We start from the raw sequence: 14256 nt of genomic DNA on the forward strand, positions 1-14256 counted from the left end.
CTTCTAAGGAAGGGGATTCCACCACCTCCCTAGGTAACGCATTCCAGTGTTTCACCACCCTCCTAGTGAAAAAGTTTTTCCTAATATCCAACCTAAATCTCCCCCGCTGCAACTTGAGACCATTACTCCTTGTCCTGTCATCGGCTATCACTGAGAATAGTCTAGATCCATCCTCTTTGGATCCACCTTTCAGGTAATTAAAAGCAGCTATCAAATCCCCCCTCATTCTTCTCTTCTGCAGACTAAACAATCCCAGTTCCCTCAGCCTCTCTTCATAAGTCATGTTATCTAGACCCCTAATCATTTTTGTTGCCCTTCGCTGGACTCTCTCCAATTTATCCACATCCTTCTTGTAGTGTGGGGCCCAAAACTGGACACAGTACTCCAGATGAGGCCTCACCAATGTCGAACAGAGGGGAACGATCACGTCCCTCGATCTGCTGGCAATGCCCCTACTTATACAGCCCAAAATGCCATTGGCCTTCTTGGCAAAAAGGGCACACTGCTGACTCATATCCAGCTTCTCGTCCACTGTTACCCCTAGGTCCTTCTCTGAAGAACTGCTGCCTAGCCATTCGGTCCCCAGTGTGTAGCGGTGCATTGGATTCTTCCGTCCTAAGTGCAGGACTCTGCACTTGTCCTTGTTGAACCTCATCAGATTTCTTTTGGCCCAATCCTCCAATTTGTCTAGGTCCCTGTGTATCCTATTCCTACCCTCCAGCGTATCTACCACTCCTCCCAGTTTAGTGTCATCCGCAAACTTGCTGAGGGTGCAATCCACACCATCTCCAGATCATTTATGAAGATATTGAACAAAACTGGCCCCAGGACTGACCCTTGGGGCACTCCGCTAGATACCGGCTGCTAACTAGACATGGAGCCATTGATCACTGCCCATTGAGCTCGACAATCTAGCCAACTTTCTACCCACCTTGTAGTGTATCCATCCAGCCCATACTTCTTTAACTTGCTGACAAGAATACTGTGGGAGACCATGTCAAAAGCTTTGCTGAAGTCGAGGAATAACACGTCCACCGCTTTCCCTTCATCCACAGAACCAGTTACCTCATCATAGAAGGCAATTAAATTAGTCAGGCATGACTGTCCCTTGGTGAATCCACGCTGACTGTTCCTGATCACTTTCCTCTCCTCTAAGTGCTTCACAATTGATTCCTTGAGGACCTGCTCCATGATTTTTCCGGGGACTGAGGTGAGGCTGACTGGCCTGTAGTTCCCAGGATCCTCCTTCTTCCCTTTTTTAAAGATTGGCACTACATTAGCCTTTTTCCAGTCTTCTGGGACTTCCCCCGATCGCCATGAGTTTTCAAAGATAATGGCCAATGGCTCTGCAATCACATCCGCCAATTCCTTTAGCACTCTCTGATGCAAAACATCCGGCCCCATGGACTTGTGCACGTCCAGTTTTTCTAAATAGTCCCGAACCACTTCTTCCTTCACAGAGGGCTGGCCATCTCCCCCCCATGCTGTGCTGCCCAGTGCAGTAGTCTGGGAGCTGACCTTGTTCGTGAAGACAGAGGCAAAAAAAGCATTGAGTACATTAGCTTTTTCCACATCCTCTGTCATTGGGTTGCCTCCCTCATTCAGTAAGGGTCCCACACTTTCCTTGGCTTTCTTCTCATTGCCAACATACCTGAAGAAACCCTTCTTGTTACTCTTAACATCCCTCGCTAGCTGCAACTCCAGGTGTGATTTAGCCTTCCTGATTCCATTCCTACATGCCTGACCAATATTTATATACTCATCCCTGGTCGTTTGTCCAATCTTCCACTTCTTGTAAGCCTATTTTTTATGGGGAGTGTTTGGCTTCTTGAACATCTTGGGGTGTCAGGGCGGGGGGACTTCCTGAACATCTTGTGGTGCATGGGAGACTATGGAGGGGACCAGCTTGGGGGTGTTGGAGAAGAGGGTTGCAGAGGGTGGGTGGCCCTGCCCTCTGCAGTGTCTGAGGAGCAAGGAAGAATGATCTCTGCAGCGGGCAAGGGGAGCCGCTCACTATGGACTGCACACAAGAAAAGGGAGGGAGAGATGCTATCAGCTGCGGGGGCGTGGCCCAGCGCCAAGGCCAGGGCACCCGCCAATGCACACGCCTCGCCTCAGCTCGCGCCCAGCCCTGCGGGAACTTCAGGGAGCCGCGAGCGCAGCACCCGGCCCAGCCACAGCGCGAGACCCCCCCAAATCGAGAGTCCTTCTTCTGCGCATGCGCTATCTCCACAGCGCTCGTCCGGTCGCCCTCCCAGTTCACAGGTGAGCGCGCAGCGAACGCCACCAGGAAAGAGGAGGGGGCCCCTCGCCGCGCTGCCTCCTGGGCGTTGTAGTCTCTCCGCGGGCTCCCAGCAAGGGAACACGCTGGTGGGAAAACTACATTTCCCATAACCCTCTGCGTAGCTCCGCTCTTCTCACTGTCCGGGGTGATCGAACTGGCCTCGGGTCCGGCTGGGAGGCTCCGGAGTTTGTAGCGGGGACGGGTCCGCTCCGTCCCCTCCCGCCCCCCCGAGCGCGCCAGGAGCGGGGCTGCGGCAAGGAGAGGAGGCGGTGGCTGCGACGTGACGCTTTGCCTCGCTCCCCTGCTCGCCCCGGGCGGAGCTGGGCTTAGCCCGGGCACCTCGCTCACGGGCTGTGCTAAAGGAAAGGGGGGGGGGGTCAACAGCCTCCCCCTTGCCCCCCAGCTGGGGTGACCACCAGATGTTCCCATATTAGGGACTTTGCCTTATAAACGCCGCTGTCACCACCGCCACCCCCGAAACGTGCCCTGATTTTTCACACTTGCTGCCTGGCCACCCCCGAGCCGCCTGCGGGCGGCGGCTGAATTCCTGGGCTGAGGTGCGGCCTCTTTGCGCCGCCAGCCTTTCCCAGGGCTGCCATTACATAAACTAATCCACACGCAGCATCCGTTAGGGAGGACAGCCCCTCGGCATGGGTATCTGGGCTCGAGTGGGTGTCGTGGGCACCCTGGCTTTCTGTGTGCACCAGAAGAGGGTAGCCCTGGCTGAGCTGAGAAGGGACAAAACTCAATACAGCGGCGATCGCCCTCAGCTGGAGCTGAAGTTGGTCCAGGTCATATTTCGGCATGGAGCTCGCACTCCTTTAAGACCTATCCCGAAACCAGAGCAGGTGAGCGGGGGCTACTCGAAACTCCGGAGGTAAGGGCGGTGTGGCTGATCTGAGGAGCAGAGGAAGCTGCTGTCCCTGTATCTTGGGGAGAGAGGAGAGTATCTGCAGTGACAGGGTGTGCACTAGAGCAGTGCTTCTCAAGCTATCTGATGTGGCGGTGACTGGCAAATTTTTTTTCCAATGTGCGCGCAGACCGGCAACCAATGGCTCGCGGCCCGGCACCGGTCCACGGACCACCACTTTGAGTAGCACTGCACTAGAGAGCAGTAGAGCACAACCATGAAGTGTTTTGTTGTTTTTTAAAATTTGACTTCAAGTAAAATCTATGTAATTTTTGTTCCTAAACTGTAGTGTCTACTGGTAAGTAGACAAGTACTACTGTGCTAAAGTGTGAATTCTGACTCTTCCTGGTACAGCTGATTCACAGTCCAGACTGAGCTCTGAGTGAACTCCCAGTTTCTGTACCATATTTATAAACAAGTATAGCTGACGACACTACAATAGTAAAATTTGGACCCTGACAGATCAACTAGAGTGGCAAAATTTCAGATCTGGCATTTGGATTCTTCTGGACCCAACTGTATTTTGGTTCCCACATTTTACCATTCAATAATAACACTTCTCTTTTATTACTAGATTTTAAAGCGTTTTACAAAGGAAGTCTCATTATCCTCATTTAACAGATGGGGGAAACTGAGGCACAAGGGGACATGACTTACCTAAGGTCTCCTCCCTGCAGCAGAGTTAGGACTAGAAATCAGGTCTCCTAAGCCCCAGTCTATTAGGCCATGTTGGCTCCTTACAAACAACACTTCTATTCAGTGCCCTTGCACTAGAAAAGTCTGGTTCCCAGTGCATTCTGGTGCAATAAAGCTTGGGAGGAGAGGACGGAAATCCACTACTGGATCCACTTAATTTTTAGTTTTCTTCTCTCAACTCAAAATCAATTACTCTGTATAATGACAATTAGTGTTAAAAACAACATGCTTATCTGTACACCATTCTCCCCTACCTCCCTACCTGCTGTGTGTTTTACACTTATTTATGAGGAGAAGAGCAGTTATCCTTTAGGGAAGTGGCAGTGTGGTTTAGCAGGAGGAGAGGAGATCCTCGGTGAACAGGATGGGTTTGACAAAGTGAAGACATGGCAGTCCTTTGTCTTGGGGAGCCTGGTGGTTCTGGCATCCAACACTGGGAAATGGTGCCGCCTGGTGGTGGGGCTTCTGGCCTGGACTCTGGGGTTTTTTTGTTTTGTTTTGGGCATCTCATAAATTGTTTCTAAAGCCTAAACACCCCAAAAGACCAAAGTGCCTTTGAAGGGTAACACATGTCTTTTTGCAAGGTTAGCTTGCCCTTTGGTCATCGTGCTGAGAACACCTGCAATTCCTAGGCAAGGGCTTTGGACCTAAGAATCTAATGGACCTAATCTAATCTAATCCCAAACATAGTCAGTGCCCTGCTTCAGAGACATTTGTATGTGCAGGGATTCAGACTTGGTGAATCTTCCAAACTCCTGGATGTGGTATCTGAATCCTATCAGAACATGTTCATTTTCGCCCCTAAATCTTAGGTTTTTACTATCTGTGTAGAGAATAAATGGAGCTGGTGTGGTGGAAGAAGAGGGAGCATCTTGTCTAGTGTTGGTCAGATCATATTTGATGTTAGTGTGTTCAGTGCAACTATGCTTATGAGTGTTTGGTTCCAAATGTGTTTCCAACTGTGACCTAGATTGCTATCAAATTTGTGGCTTTGGTAGATATGTTAGCCGGGGTGGTGTAATGGCTGTCTTTAAAACAGGGATGAGATAGATCTCTGATTCAAATTGACTTGTACAGAAATCCAAACAAGATAAAGGGAGTCAGAATTGTTAGGATACCATTTTGGAAAAAATAGCAATATTGGATAAAATAGTAATTAATTAAAGTTAGATGCAATTAACAGTACTATAAAGCCTTGCTCATTTGGCGTGACAACAGGGAGTCCCATTACCAAGTGCTGATTTTTTTTAATTAGTAAGTGAACAGAATAACAAAGCTATTTCATTACAGTGTTCTCTATTCATTTATTGTGATAGCTGTCGTTTAATTTTAATTATTTATACAATATGGCGTAGTAGTAAACATACTCTCTAATAATGTGAAAAAGTAATGAAGTCTTGGCAATATGAAACCTCACTACAGGAGTCTGCTGTTAAATCTTTGCTGAGAAGAGGGTTCACACCATTTATTTAAACATGGGAATTAGGAAGTTGCAGTTTAGCATGGTTCTGATGTATTAAATTTAAAACGTAGTTAATATTGAGTGCCTGAACATGTTCTATTGAAGTTGGTGTGGGTGCATAGCTGAGGCAGAACTGGATCCTCTGTTACTGTAGAAGTACACATAATTACGATCACTAGTTTAACTACATGGAAATACTATAAATTCACTTTTGTGTACTGAGAAGCTGTTGATGTCCTATCCCTTAGCCACACTCAGTATCTGATATAAAATAGTGTTTGGCATCTGACACGCTCAGAAAGATGTCTGTCACACTTCTAACTTAAATAGCGTCATGTGCAGAGATCCAACTACAGTGTCACATTTTCTCCAAACGTATGTAACTACACGTTGTTACTGTAGAAGATACGTATCTGTTTAAGTGCACAAAGCCACTTTTAATTACAGTGTTTGCCAAATACCAGCTAGATCCAATTTTTTGCTGCCCTTTTGAACCAAGATCCATCCGGGTCCACGCCTTCTTTGTACTGGTACAATGGGTACTGGCTTCAGTTTTCTGTTGTAGGTGGCACAAATTTAGGGCTTGGAGTAAAAAATGGCTAGATCTTGCCAGTACAGCAGCAGCAGTAGAGATCATCCCTCTCACGCTCCCTGCCGCTGAAGTGGCAAAACCATTTCTACTTGCCACTTTAACCAAGTGCTCGACTCCCAATGCTCAGACACAGAGAGCTGTGCCAAGGCAATGAGCACTTGCTGTGCAGGCTGCTCCAGTAAACAGGCACTACACTACCCCACTTACCTGGGCATCATTGTGATTGACCCAGCTTTTCGTGGACTCCGATTGGGAGCTCTTGAATCTGAGAGTACTAGCTCTACCATTTAGCTCAAGGAGAAATTCAGTTTGCTGTTAGTAGCAGGCGTGTCGCCTGTTATTTCATCAGCTGCTAGAGGGGTATGGCTGTCTCAGCGCTGGAGGTTCTCAGGCGCAATAGAGAGGTCATGTTGCATGTCTCAATAATGGAGGGTCTCAGATGTCCTAGCACCATACATTCCAAGATGCTGTGCTATATAACAGGAGATGATAGCGTCATGTACTATGTATTACCTGATCCTGTCTCATTATTGCAGAGGCAGCGCAGTGTGTTCCCCCATGCTTTCGTGTAGCCCAGAGTAGTTCTGATGCGATTGGAAGATTATTATTTTCTACTGAAGCATTTCTCTCATGTTTTTGCATCAGGTGGAGTGGCATCCAACTCTGTTAGAAGTCCCTGCTCAAACCCAGTTTGATTACACAGTAACTGACCTCTCTGGTGGGCCAAAACCCAACTCCCCTTATGAAGATCAATACAAAAAGACCACGCTGAAGGTGAGAGACTCTTTCCCCTTGATCAGGTTCCTCTTCGAGACTTTAATCTTTCCAGGCACTGAATGTGACTGCTGTTTCTCTCCCCAGGGTGGTGTCATTGCTGGGCAGCTGACAACAGTGGGGATGCAGCAGATGTTTGAACTGGGGGAAAGGCTGAGGAGAAGCTATGTGGAGAAGATCAACTTTCTATCTCCAGTGTTCAAACCTTCTGAGGTCTTGTGAGTTTCTGAAAATTCCTGCATGAGTCCCCCCACAGCCCTCACTTTTACTTCTTGGATGAAAGCTCCCTGACTGACATCCTCCTCCCGCAGTGTTTCTCACTGCAGGCCTCTGACCCCTCCCACATGGCCAGTACAACTTTGTACCAGGAGTCACTAGTGCAGGGGTGCTCAAACCGGGGCGGGGGGGGAAGGCAGGGGTCATGAGGTTATTACATGTGGGGGTCATGAGCTGTCAGCCTCTACCCCCAAACCTTGCTTCACCTCCAGCATTCATAATAGTGTTAAATATTTTTTTTAAAAAGTGTTTTTAATTTCTAAGGGGGGGGGGGGAGTTTGCACTGTGAGGCTTGCTGTGTGATAGGGGTCACTAGTACAAAAATTTGAGAACCACTGCACTAGTGCCTTCCAGTGTCCGAGTTGCCATTTCAGATGATGCTAATATTGACAGTGGGGATCTGGAGCTGCTGATTCATGAGGAGATCAAGGTCCCATGTCCAACGGGTTGTTCTTGGATGTGGCCTTGTTTACAGTTCACAAGCTGCCTTCTCTCTTTCAGCATCCGTTCCACTAATATTGTTCGCAATTTGGAGTCCACGCGGTGTCTGCTGGCTGGGCTATTCCAACAGCATAAAGAAGGTATGGTGTGTGTGTGGAGGGGTCATTTCTGACTTTTCTTCCCACCCTCTATCTAGCCTAGATACACTCTCCTCTCACACATCCCAACTGCTCTGGTCCCCAGGTTGCTGTCTCCCCACTACCCTTCTGTTGCTCTTCCTCCCATCTAGGATCTCCTGCCTAGCGCATGAGTTGTCAGTTTGCCTTCTGGTCTGTCTCTTCCTTGGCTTCATGTTGATGCCCATCCTTGATCCCTTCCCACTGGTGCTGCAAGCTCAGCTTGACTGAGTAGGGCAGCATTTACCAGTGTCAGAAACAGGCAATGAGAAATGAAGAGTAGGCCACATTACATTGTCAGGTCCGAAATGTTTCTCTAGAGAACCTGGAGCATTCTGCTTGTAAGAGTCCTGAGCTCTGTTAAAAGTTTGACCATCCAGAAACACCTTCACCTGCATCCTGAAGCTCACCAATGTGAGACTAATGTCACAGGGAGCAGGCCCTAGAGAGATGACTGTCTTGAGAGCATCTCATTTGCTGTTGGTCCCTAGGCTTGAATGTCCTGGCAGCAGTAAAATTATCTACCAGCTCATAACTCTCTTAATGGGTAACAGGGAGGAATATATTTTGTGGTACACAGTAATACTAAACTCAGCAGTAGGAAATACCACACACAGACACTCGCGCGCACACCCTGGCTCAGTTAAGATTCCTACAGCAATAAACTCTTTAAGGCAGAGATTGCCATTTATGATCTGTATGCCCACAGCTGTGCACAATGAGGCTCCAAACTGAACGGCCTCTAGGTGGTACCACAATGTAAATATTGATTAACAAAAATAGAATCTGGCAGAGCCTTGGAAGGACATGAGGACAAAGGTGAGACCTTGCACAAGGAAATTGACTTTTATAGGAGATGGTCTTGCACAAAGGCCCAATTCTGTATTCCTGTACTGATGAAAGCAGATCTAGTATAAGGCAAACCCAGTTATGCTAGAGATAACAGAAGCCTCCTCTTGTCCATTCCACAGGACCCATCACTATTGTCACTGATGAAGCAAGCACTGAAATCCTCTACCCCAATTACCAGAACTGCCGGCGCCTGAAGCATTTGAGCAGGTAATCCCCAGTCACATCTCTCCTTATGAGGTCCCCATCATGGCACATCACTGCTAATAACTGAAAGCACCATGTTTTCCTCATTCACTGAATTCTTCCTATTGCAATGGCTGTACTCCTTGTCTCTGTGCAGTTGCATAAAGTATTAGTGACACTGTGGGAAAAAATATTTAATGGCTCTTGAAAGATCAGTTTAATCTAATCACTACGGACACTTGTGCACAAATCATAATTGTATGGTTATAACATGGCATCACTACACGGAAGAGTTAAAGTTGCTTGGGAGCCTTAACTCTACAGTTCCATTCTTTAAGGTGTTTGGATTTGTTTTAAATTTAACCTTAACTCTGAATGTCCAGGGCGTGTGTAGTGTTTTGTTTTGGGATCATTACAACATCTGTGTAATATTTATACCCTTAACTGATTGGATTTAAGGCTGAGCACCTGTTTAACAAAGTTTTTATCTGAGAATTTAAAATATTTCTTATAAAAATCTACATGAAGAGAACATTAAGGTTGCAAAGTCAGGCACTCAAGTTAATAAATGCCAGATTTAAGGTTGCCAGTGCTATCTAACTCTGTCCCCTTTGCACATATGTACTGGGCTTGTCTTGGATTATTTGACACTCTACTAGGCTGTAGACATGAGCGTATCAGAATTCTCACACACAAAGAGGCAACCTTAATTCTGGCGTATGAAAACTGAATGCTTGGCTTTGCAAGGTAGGGTGTATTTTGATGGGGTTAGGAGTGGACAGGCAAGCAGGCTGACTACTGCAGGCAGCTCAGTGAGGCCTGAGAACATGCACACTGCAGCTGGAACATTCACACCACTAAGGAGCAAGCACTGAACAATTGCAGATGTGTAAAATTTTTGGGAGGATTGCCAAATAGGGATGGATTTGTGAGGTGCTAGAGCTGTTGAAAGAAATGGTCAGACTTTTTTCTTTAACATTGATAAAGCTGTTTTCCCCCAATTTAGTTCTGGGAAAAGGCTGAAGAGTTTTTGCTGACACATGCCGTGCCGCGCCCCCCCCTTCAGACTGAAGCAAAGATCCAGCATGGACATTCACTGCCCAAATGGGTGAAGTCTGGCACAGTTTAAAAAGAATTGAAAAGAGGGGCTAGCGGCCAAGTTAACTAAAGGCATCACTCTGCATTGCCCCTATAATAAATACAACAAATGTAGAAGTCAGTCCAGAGGTTTTTCCACTGCTCGTTCCTTGTGAGGCAAGCTTGGCAAAGTAGTGCTCCCTGGAGGTACAGGTGGGCTGAGTTCCAGTGACACCGCCTACTAATTGATATGTAATCATTGCCGAGTGTGTCCTTTTCTTTTGAAATGCTTGTGTCTCATTTAGATTTCCTCCTTGGAATGAACATCTCCTCCCCAGGTTAGAGTCCTACTGACAAATCTAAAATCTCAGCATCAGCTCAGACACTGAGAATCTGTCTCTTCTAGTGTCAGCATTCCAAACGCTGGGACACCATCCAGCACTAAGCGGTTTCCATTCTCTTCCCCCATGCACTCCTGGAAGACAGCCTTACTCAACGAGCAGGGAGGTTCTCTTGTGGCTATCTTGTTGCTCTTGCCAGCATGCCTGAGGATCTAAAAAGCCTCATTTTTCTTGACAGGGGTAAAATGGAAAGTGTCTTGTTGCAGCCGGGCATCTCTGATGATTTGAAGATGATTCGAGAGGAGATGGGGATCGACAGTGAGAAGCCTGTGGATTTTTTTCTTCTACTCGACAACATCTTCGCTGAGCAGGTGAGGTTGGACATAATTGAAGCAATGTCAGGCCCCTATCCTGCAAACTGATCCACACAGGTAGACCCTTGTGGATATGCAGAGTCCCGTAAAGTCAATGGCGTTCCACAGACCTGTGCAGCCCAGTTGGCTGGATGCAGCTCTTGGAAAGTAGCAGCCTGAGGAAGATTGTCTTAATATGAAGCAAGGTTCAGAGCAACCTCTTCTCTAACCAACAAGAGTTGGCGGGCATGTGGTTGTAAAATAGACAAATTTATTTAAATGGCAAGTTCTCCCCCACCCCTGAAATAAGAAATATTTTTCTTCCTTTACTCAGCTTACAAAGCTTAGTAAATAATTCAAATATTGGCCTATATATTTGCAAAAAAATTTCCTACTATTATTTACCTAGCTCTAATCAGCATGCAAAGAACTGAGCCTACAGGCAGGCAGCATTTCCACCTGGCTCCTACCACGGTACATTTGATCCGAATTTACTGCCTTCCTGAAGTTTGCCTTTATTGTTAACTTACATAGACCTTGACCTATCCTTCCTCTTGAGTTTGGCTGGTTCCAGGGCTTTTTCGTGCAGGATTCTGTCTTTGCTCAAAGTTCCCTGTCTCAGAGAGGCTCAAACTCCTTTTTATAGCCCTATTCACATTGGAACTAATAGGATTCACCTGGTCTGGCTGTCAGCCGAATAGCTCTGTGCGTCCATCGTAAGTGCCAAGAGCACCTTTAGTGCTTTTTATGTGAGTGAAAGCTTAAGGAGAAATATATATAAACCTTGCAGTTGGTATAAGGGCCAGCTCCTTATGTTAAATTCCCCCAAAACTGCAACACCCATCACAATTTAGTTTCCGACAGCAAGTGCAGACCTGTGAAGTGTGCATAGTGTGAAACTTAGCCCATGAACACCTGTTTAGGTGTGAGTGTGTGTGTGTCCTCGGTACCTGCACACTGGTTGTTACACCCCACGTGTTCTTTCAGGTACATGACTTGCCCAGCTGCCTCGTGCTGAAAAACTTCCTGAAAACGATTGAGCGTCGATCTATCGACTCAATGATTTACATTCTGGAACACAATTCAAGGTGATGTCTCATATCTCCAGACCCCAGCCTGAAGGAAAAGTTCTACACTTCACTAGGTTGAGTGGGGAAGCGGGGAAGGTTCCAGTATGGGAGGCTGGGGCTGGATGAGCAAAGAATCCCTTTTGCAGGATGTCATTCCAGACATGTGGAATCTGATTTCCACCAGGCACAGGATTATCCCGGTGGTGCATCACCTGTAACGCACAGCTGGGCTGCAAAGAGAGGGGTTGATACAGTTGGGAAGAGTAGGCCTGCAGCACACGACTTGCAGAACATTTTCAGCTGATATACATAGCTGAGTAACCATTTCACAATTGTTCGTAAAAGGAGATAGGAGGCTAACTTTGCCCAAGGACATGCTATTTTTTCCTTAAAAAAGTCCCCCACCTGCAATGCCCAGCAGCTCTTCTCGGGTGATGGGAATACTTTCCCCTTTTATTAGGGCTGTGGTTCTCAACCTCTCCATATTTTGACCCTGCATCAAAACAATGTTTCAGGATTCCCCCTTCCTTCAAGCCATTATGGAAGTGGAGGGTATAGTCATGACCCCAGGTTGAGTATCCAAATATCAGAGCAAACAAAACAGGAAAGGGAAATAAAAGGACAGATCAAGAGTTCACCAACTTTTTTTGTTTGGACCACAGTTTTTTGTTCAGGCTAATTTCCAATTCCATCTGTTCTAGAGAGGTTCTCCAGATGTGTGTTGGTCCTCTTCTCTATGCAGTACATGAGAATATAATGAAAGCAATGGATCCATCATCTCCTGCTACAAAGGCCAGGTACAGGACGATATAATTGTCTCTCTAGCTATCAGTGACTGGCTGCACCTGTAAAGAGCCAATTTACTTAGACATTGAGTGTGCATGAGTAAAGGAACAGCTGTGTATGCAACCATTATCTGAGTTTTAAAAGCTAATCCACCATTAACAAAGGCATGCAGGTGGTAGCTAGATATCCAGAGAAATAAATGCAAAATGTTTATTTTAGTATCTCTCCTCTCACTCCTCAGAAAGCTCATTCTCTATGCTGCTCATGACGTTACCCTCATCCCTCTGTTGATGGCACTGGGGACCTTTGATCACAAGTGGCCACCCTATGCCGCAGACGTGACAGTGGAACTCTATCAGCATCGCCAGTCCAAAGAATGGTTTGTACATCTGTCTTACAATGGAGAGGTAAGGACTCAGTGGTTGCTCTGCAATGCAAGTGGCTAGATACTAGGTCTTGCAGCAGATTTCCAGCACACTAAGCTGTGGAATAAGAGATTTCAGCTGTCAGAGGGAACATAATTAAAATACTCACCCACAAGATGAGTAGGGAGGAGCCTAATTATCTTTCTGGCCTGGCCACTGATTCAGTGGAATCTTTTGGCAAAGTTCTTTATCCTCTGCCTCATCATCTGTTTGAGATCATACAAAAGGGGTTTTGGCAACATAAGCATATGTCATTTACTAAATGGGTGTAAACTTGATTGTCTCTCTGCAGGAACAATTGATGAGAGGATGCAGAGCAGCTCTCTGCCCACTGGAGGAATTTCTAAATGCTCTATCCCACTATGCTGTAAGTCCAGAGAAGTACAGTGTCCTTTGCTCCCAGATGGAGGAGAACTAGCAAACTAATTCATAAGTAGTATTAAAATAAAACTCAGTTTCCTGCCTACAACCTTTGGTGTTTGAACTCTTTCCTCCCTCTCTCCATCCAACAAATTGCTATGAAGGTGACTAGACCTGTTCATGCCAGATGCAGGATTCCGCCGGTCTGGTATGCACTGCTGCTAACTCATGCATTTGCAGCAAGAGGAGGTAGTGTGTGTAATATAGAGTAACTCAACCTCACATCTGGGTAGTGCATCTGCCAGTATGAACTACTGTCAAAATACAAAGGCAGTTAGAGACTGTCTCTCACGCTGAAGATAGCGAAGGAAGACAGAAGCTTTGGCCTGATCTGCTGCTGTGGACATAGAAGGGAAAACATCACCCCCCGCACCCGCTCCCTAATAGCAAAAGGCTGGAGTATGTCAGATTATCTTCTTCTAGAGATGACACTCTCCAGGGTGCCTCCATTGGTGTTTATGTTGAAAGCAATGTAGACTGCCTCTTTTTCCCCACCATAGCAGCCATGCTCGGCCCAGAAGCTATCTTCCCTTCTTTATCTCACCTTAAGTCCCAAGCAGCATGTTTGCACAAAGTAGTCTAGTCCATTGATAATGTATATGGTCCATGCAGACCTCTCCCATTTTCAAGGCAGTAAAGAGGCTGCTGAATCCCCTTTCTACTATCATGATACATATGGAAATTTGCCTGCTTTGAGCATATAACTACACCAAGCCAAGGTTAAGTATGGGAACATACACAATGAATGCCTAGGTGAATTTGATGTCTCAATTTAACAGGGAAGTTTAATGAACTACTCTAGCCTATACTTGCAGATTTCACAAACTGGGAAGGATCATGGCAGCTTGTACTCAGTGAGAGCACTCTAGGAATACACCAGTTAGAGTGCCCCCCCCCATCCTTAAGACTGGCCATGTCTCCCTCCCCACCAAGCCCTATCTCAGAGGTATGCAATTAGCATACATCCAAAAAAAAAAAAACTTTAATTTACTTTGAATTAATCATATGTGTTAACTGCAATTAACTTCTTACACCTCCTGAACATATATTAGTCAATGGCACACCCTCATTTGGATCACTGTGTTCAGCTCTGGGCCCATTAGCTCAAGAATGACAGCAGAAAGCATTCTAAGAAGAG

General features: G+C 46.4%; 1 protein-coding gene across 3 annotated transcripts; it reads left to right on the forward strand.

The window, feature by feature from the left end:
* The first annotated feature begins 2077 nt into the window (after positions 1–2077).
* On the forward strand, positions 2078–13167 carry ACP6 (acid phosphatase 6, lysophosphatidic). 3 transcript variants are annotated; one of them, XM_077820084.1, is made up of 10 exons: positions 2078–2265; positions 6590–6718; positions 6806–6936; positions 7496–7575; positions 8583–8670; positions 10303–10435; positions 11405–11505; positions 12189–12284; positions 12515–12680; positions 12991–13167. In XM_077820084.1, exons 3-10 carry the CDS (start codon positions 6842–6844, stop codon positions 13114–13116), a joined length of 885 nt encoding a protein of 294 aa, XP_077676210.1. In that variant the 5' UTR covers positions 2078–2265; positions 6590–6718; positions 6806–6841; the 3' UTR covers positions 13117–13167. The 3 variants fall into 3 exon arrangements, with proteins under 3 accessions (XP_077676210.1, XP_077676201.1, XP_077676194.1); XM_077820075.1 differs by lacking the exon at positions 2078–2265 and adding an exon at positions 2478–3132 and having other exon boundaries at positions 12515–12652; XM_077820068.1 differs by lacking the exon at positions 2078–2265 and adding an exon at positions 2486–3132.
* The last annotated feature ends 1089 nt before the right edge of the window (positions 13168–14256 follow it).

Source organism: Eretmochelys imbricata, chromosome 1 (genome assembly GCF_965152235.1).
Source record: "Eretmochelys imbricata isolate rEreImb1 chromosome 1, rEreImb1.hap1, whole genome shotgun sequence".
NCBI lineage: Eukaryota > Metazoa > Chordata > Testudines > Cheloniidae > Eretmochelys > Eretmochelys imbricata.

Coding starts and splice junctions, on each gene's coding strand:
- ACP6 (XM_077820068.1), top strand. CDS start 2,935: ATGGGTATCTGGGCTCGAGTGGGTGTCGTGGGCACCCTGGCTTTCTGT. Junction 3,133..6,589: donor CTATCCCGAAACCAGAGCAG/GTGAGCGGGGGC, acceptor TTTTTGCATCAG/GTGGAGTGGCATCCAACTCT. Junction 11,506..12,188: donor ATTCTGGAACACAATTCAAG/GTGATGTCTCAT, acceptor CATCTGTTCTAG/AGAGGTTCTCCAGATGTGTG.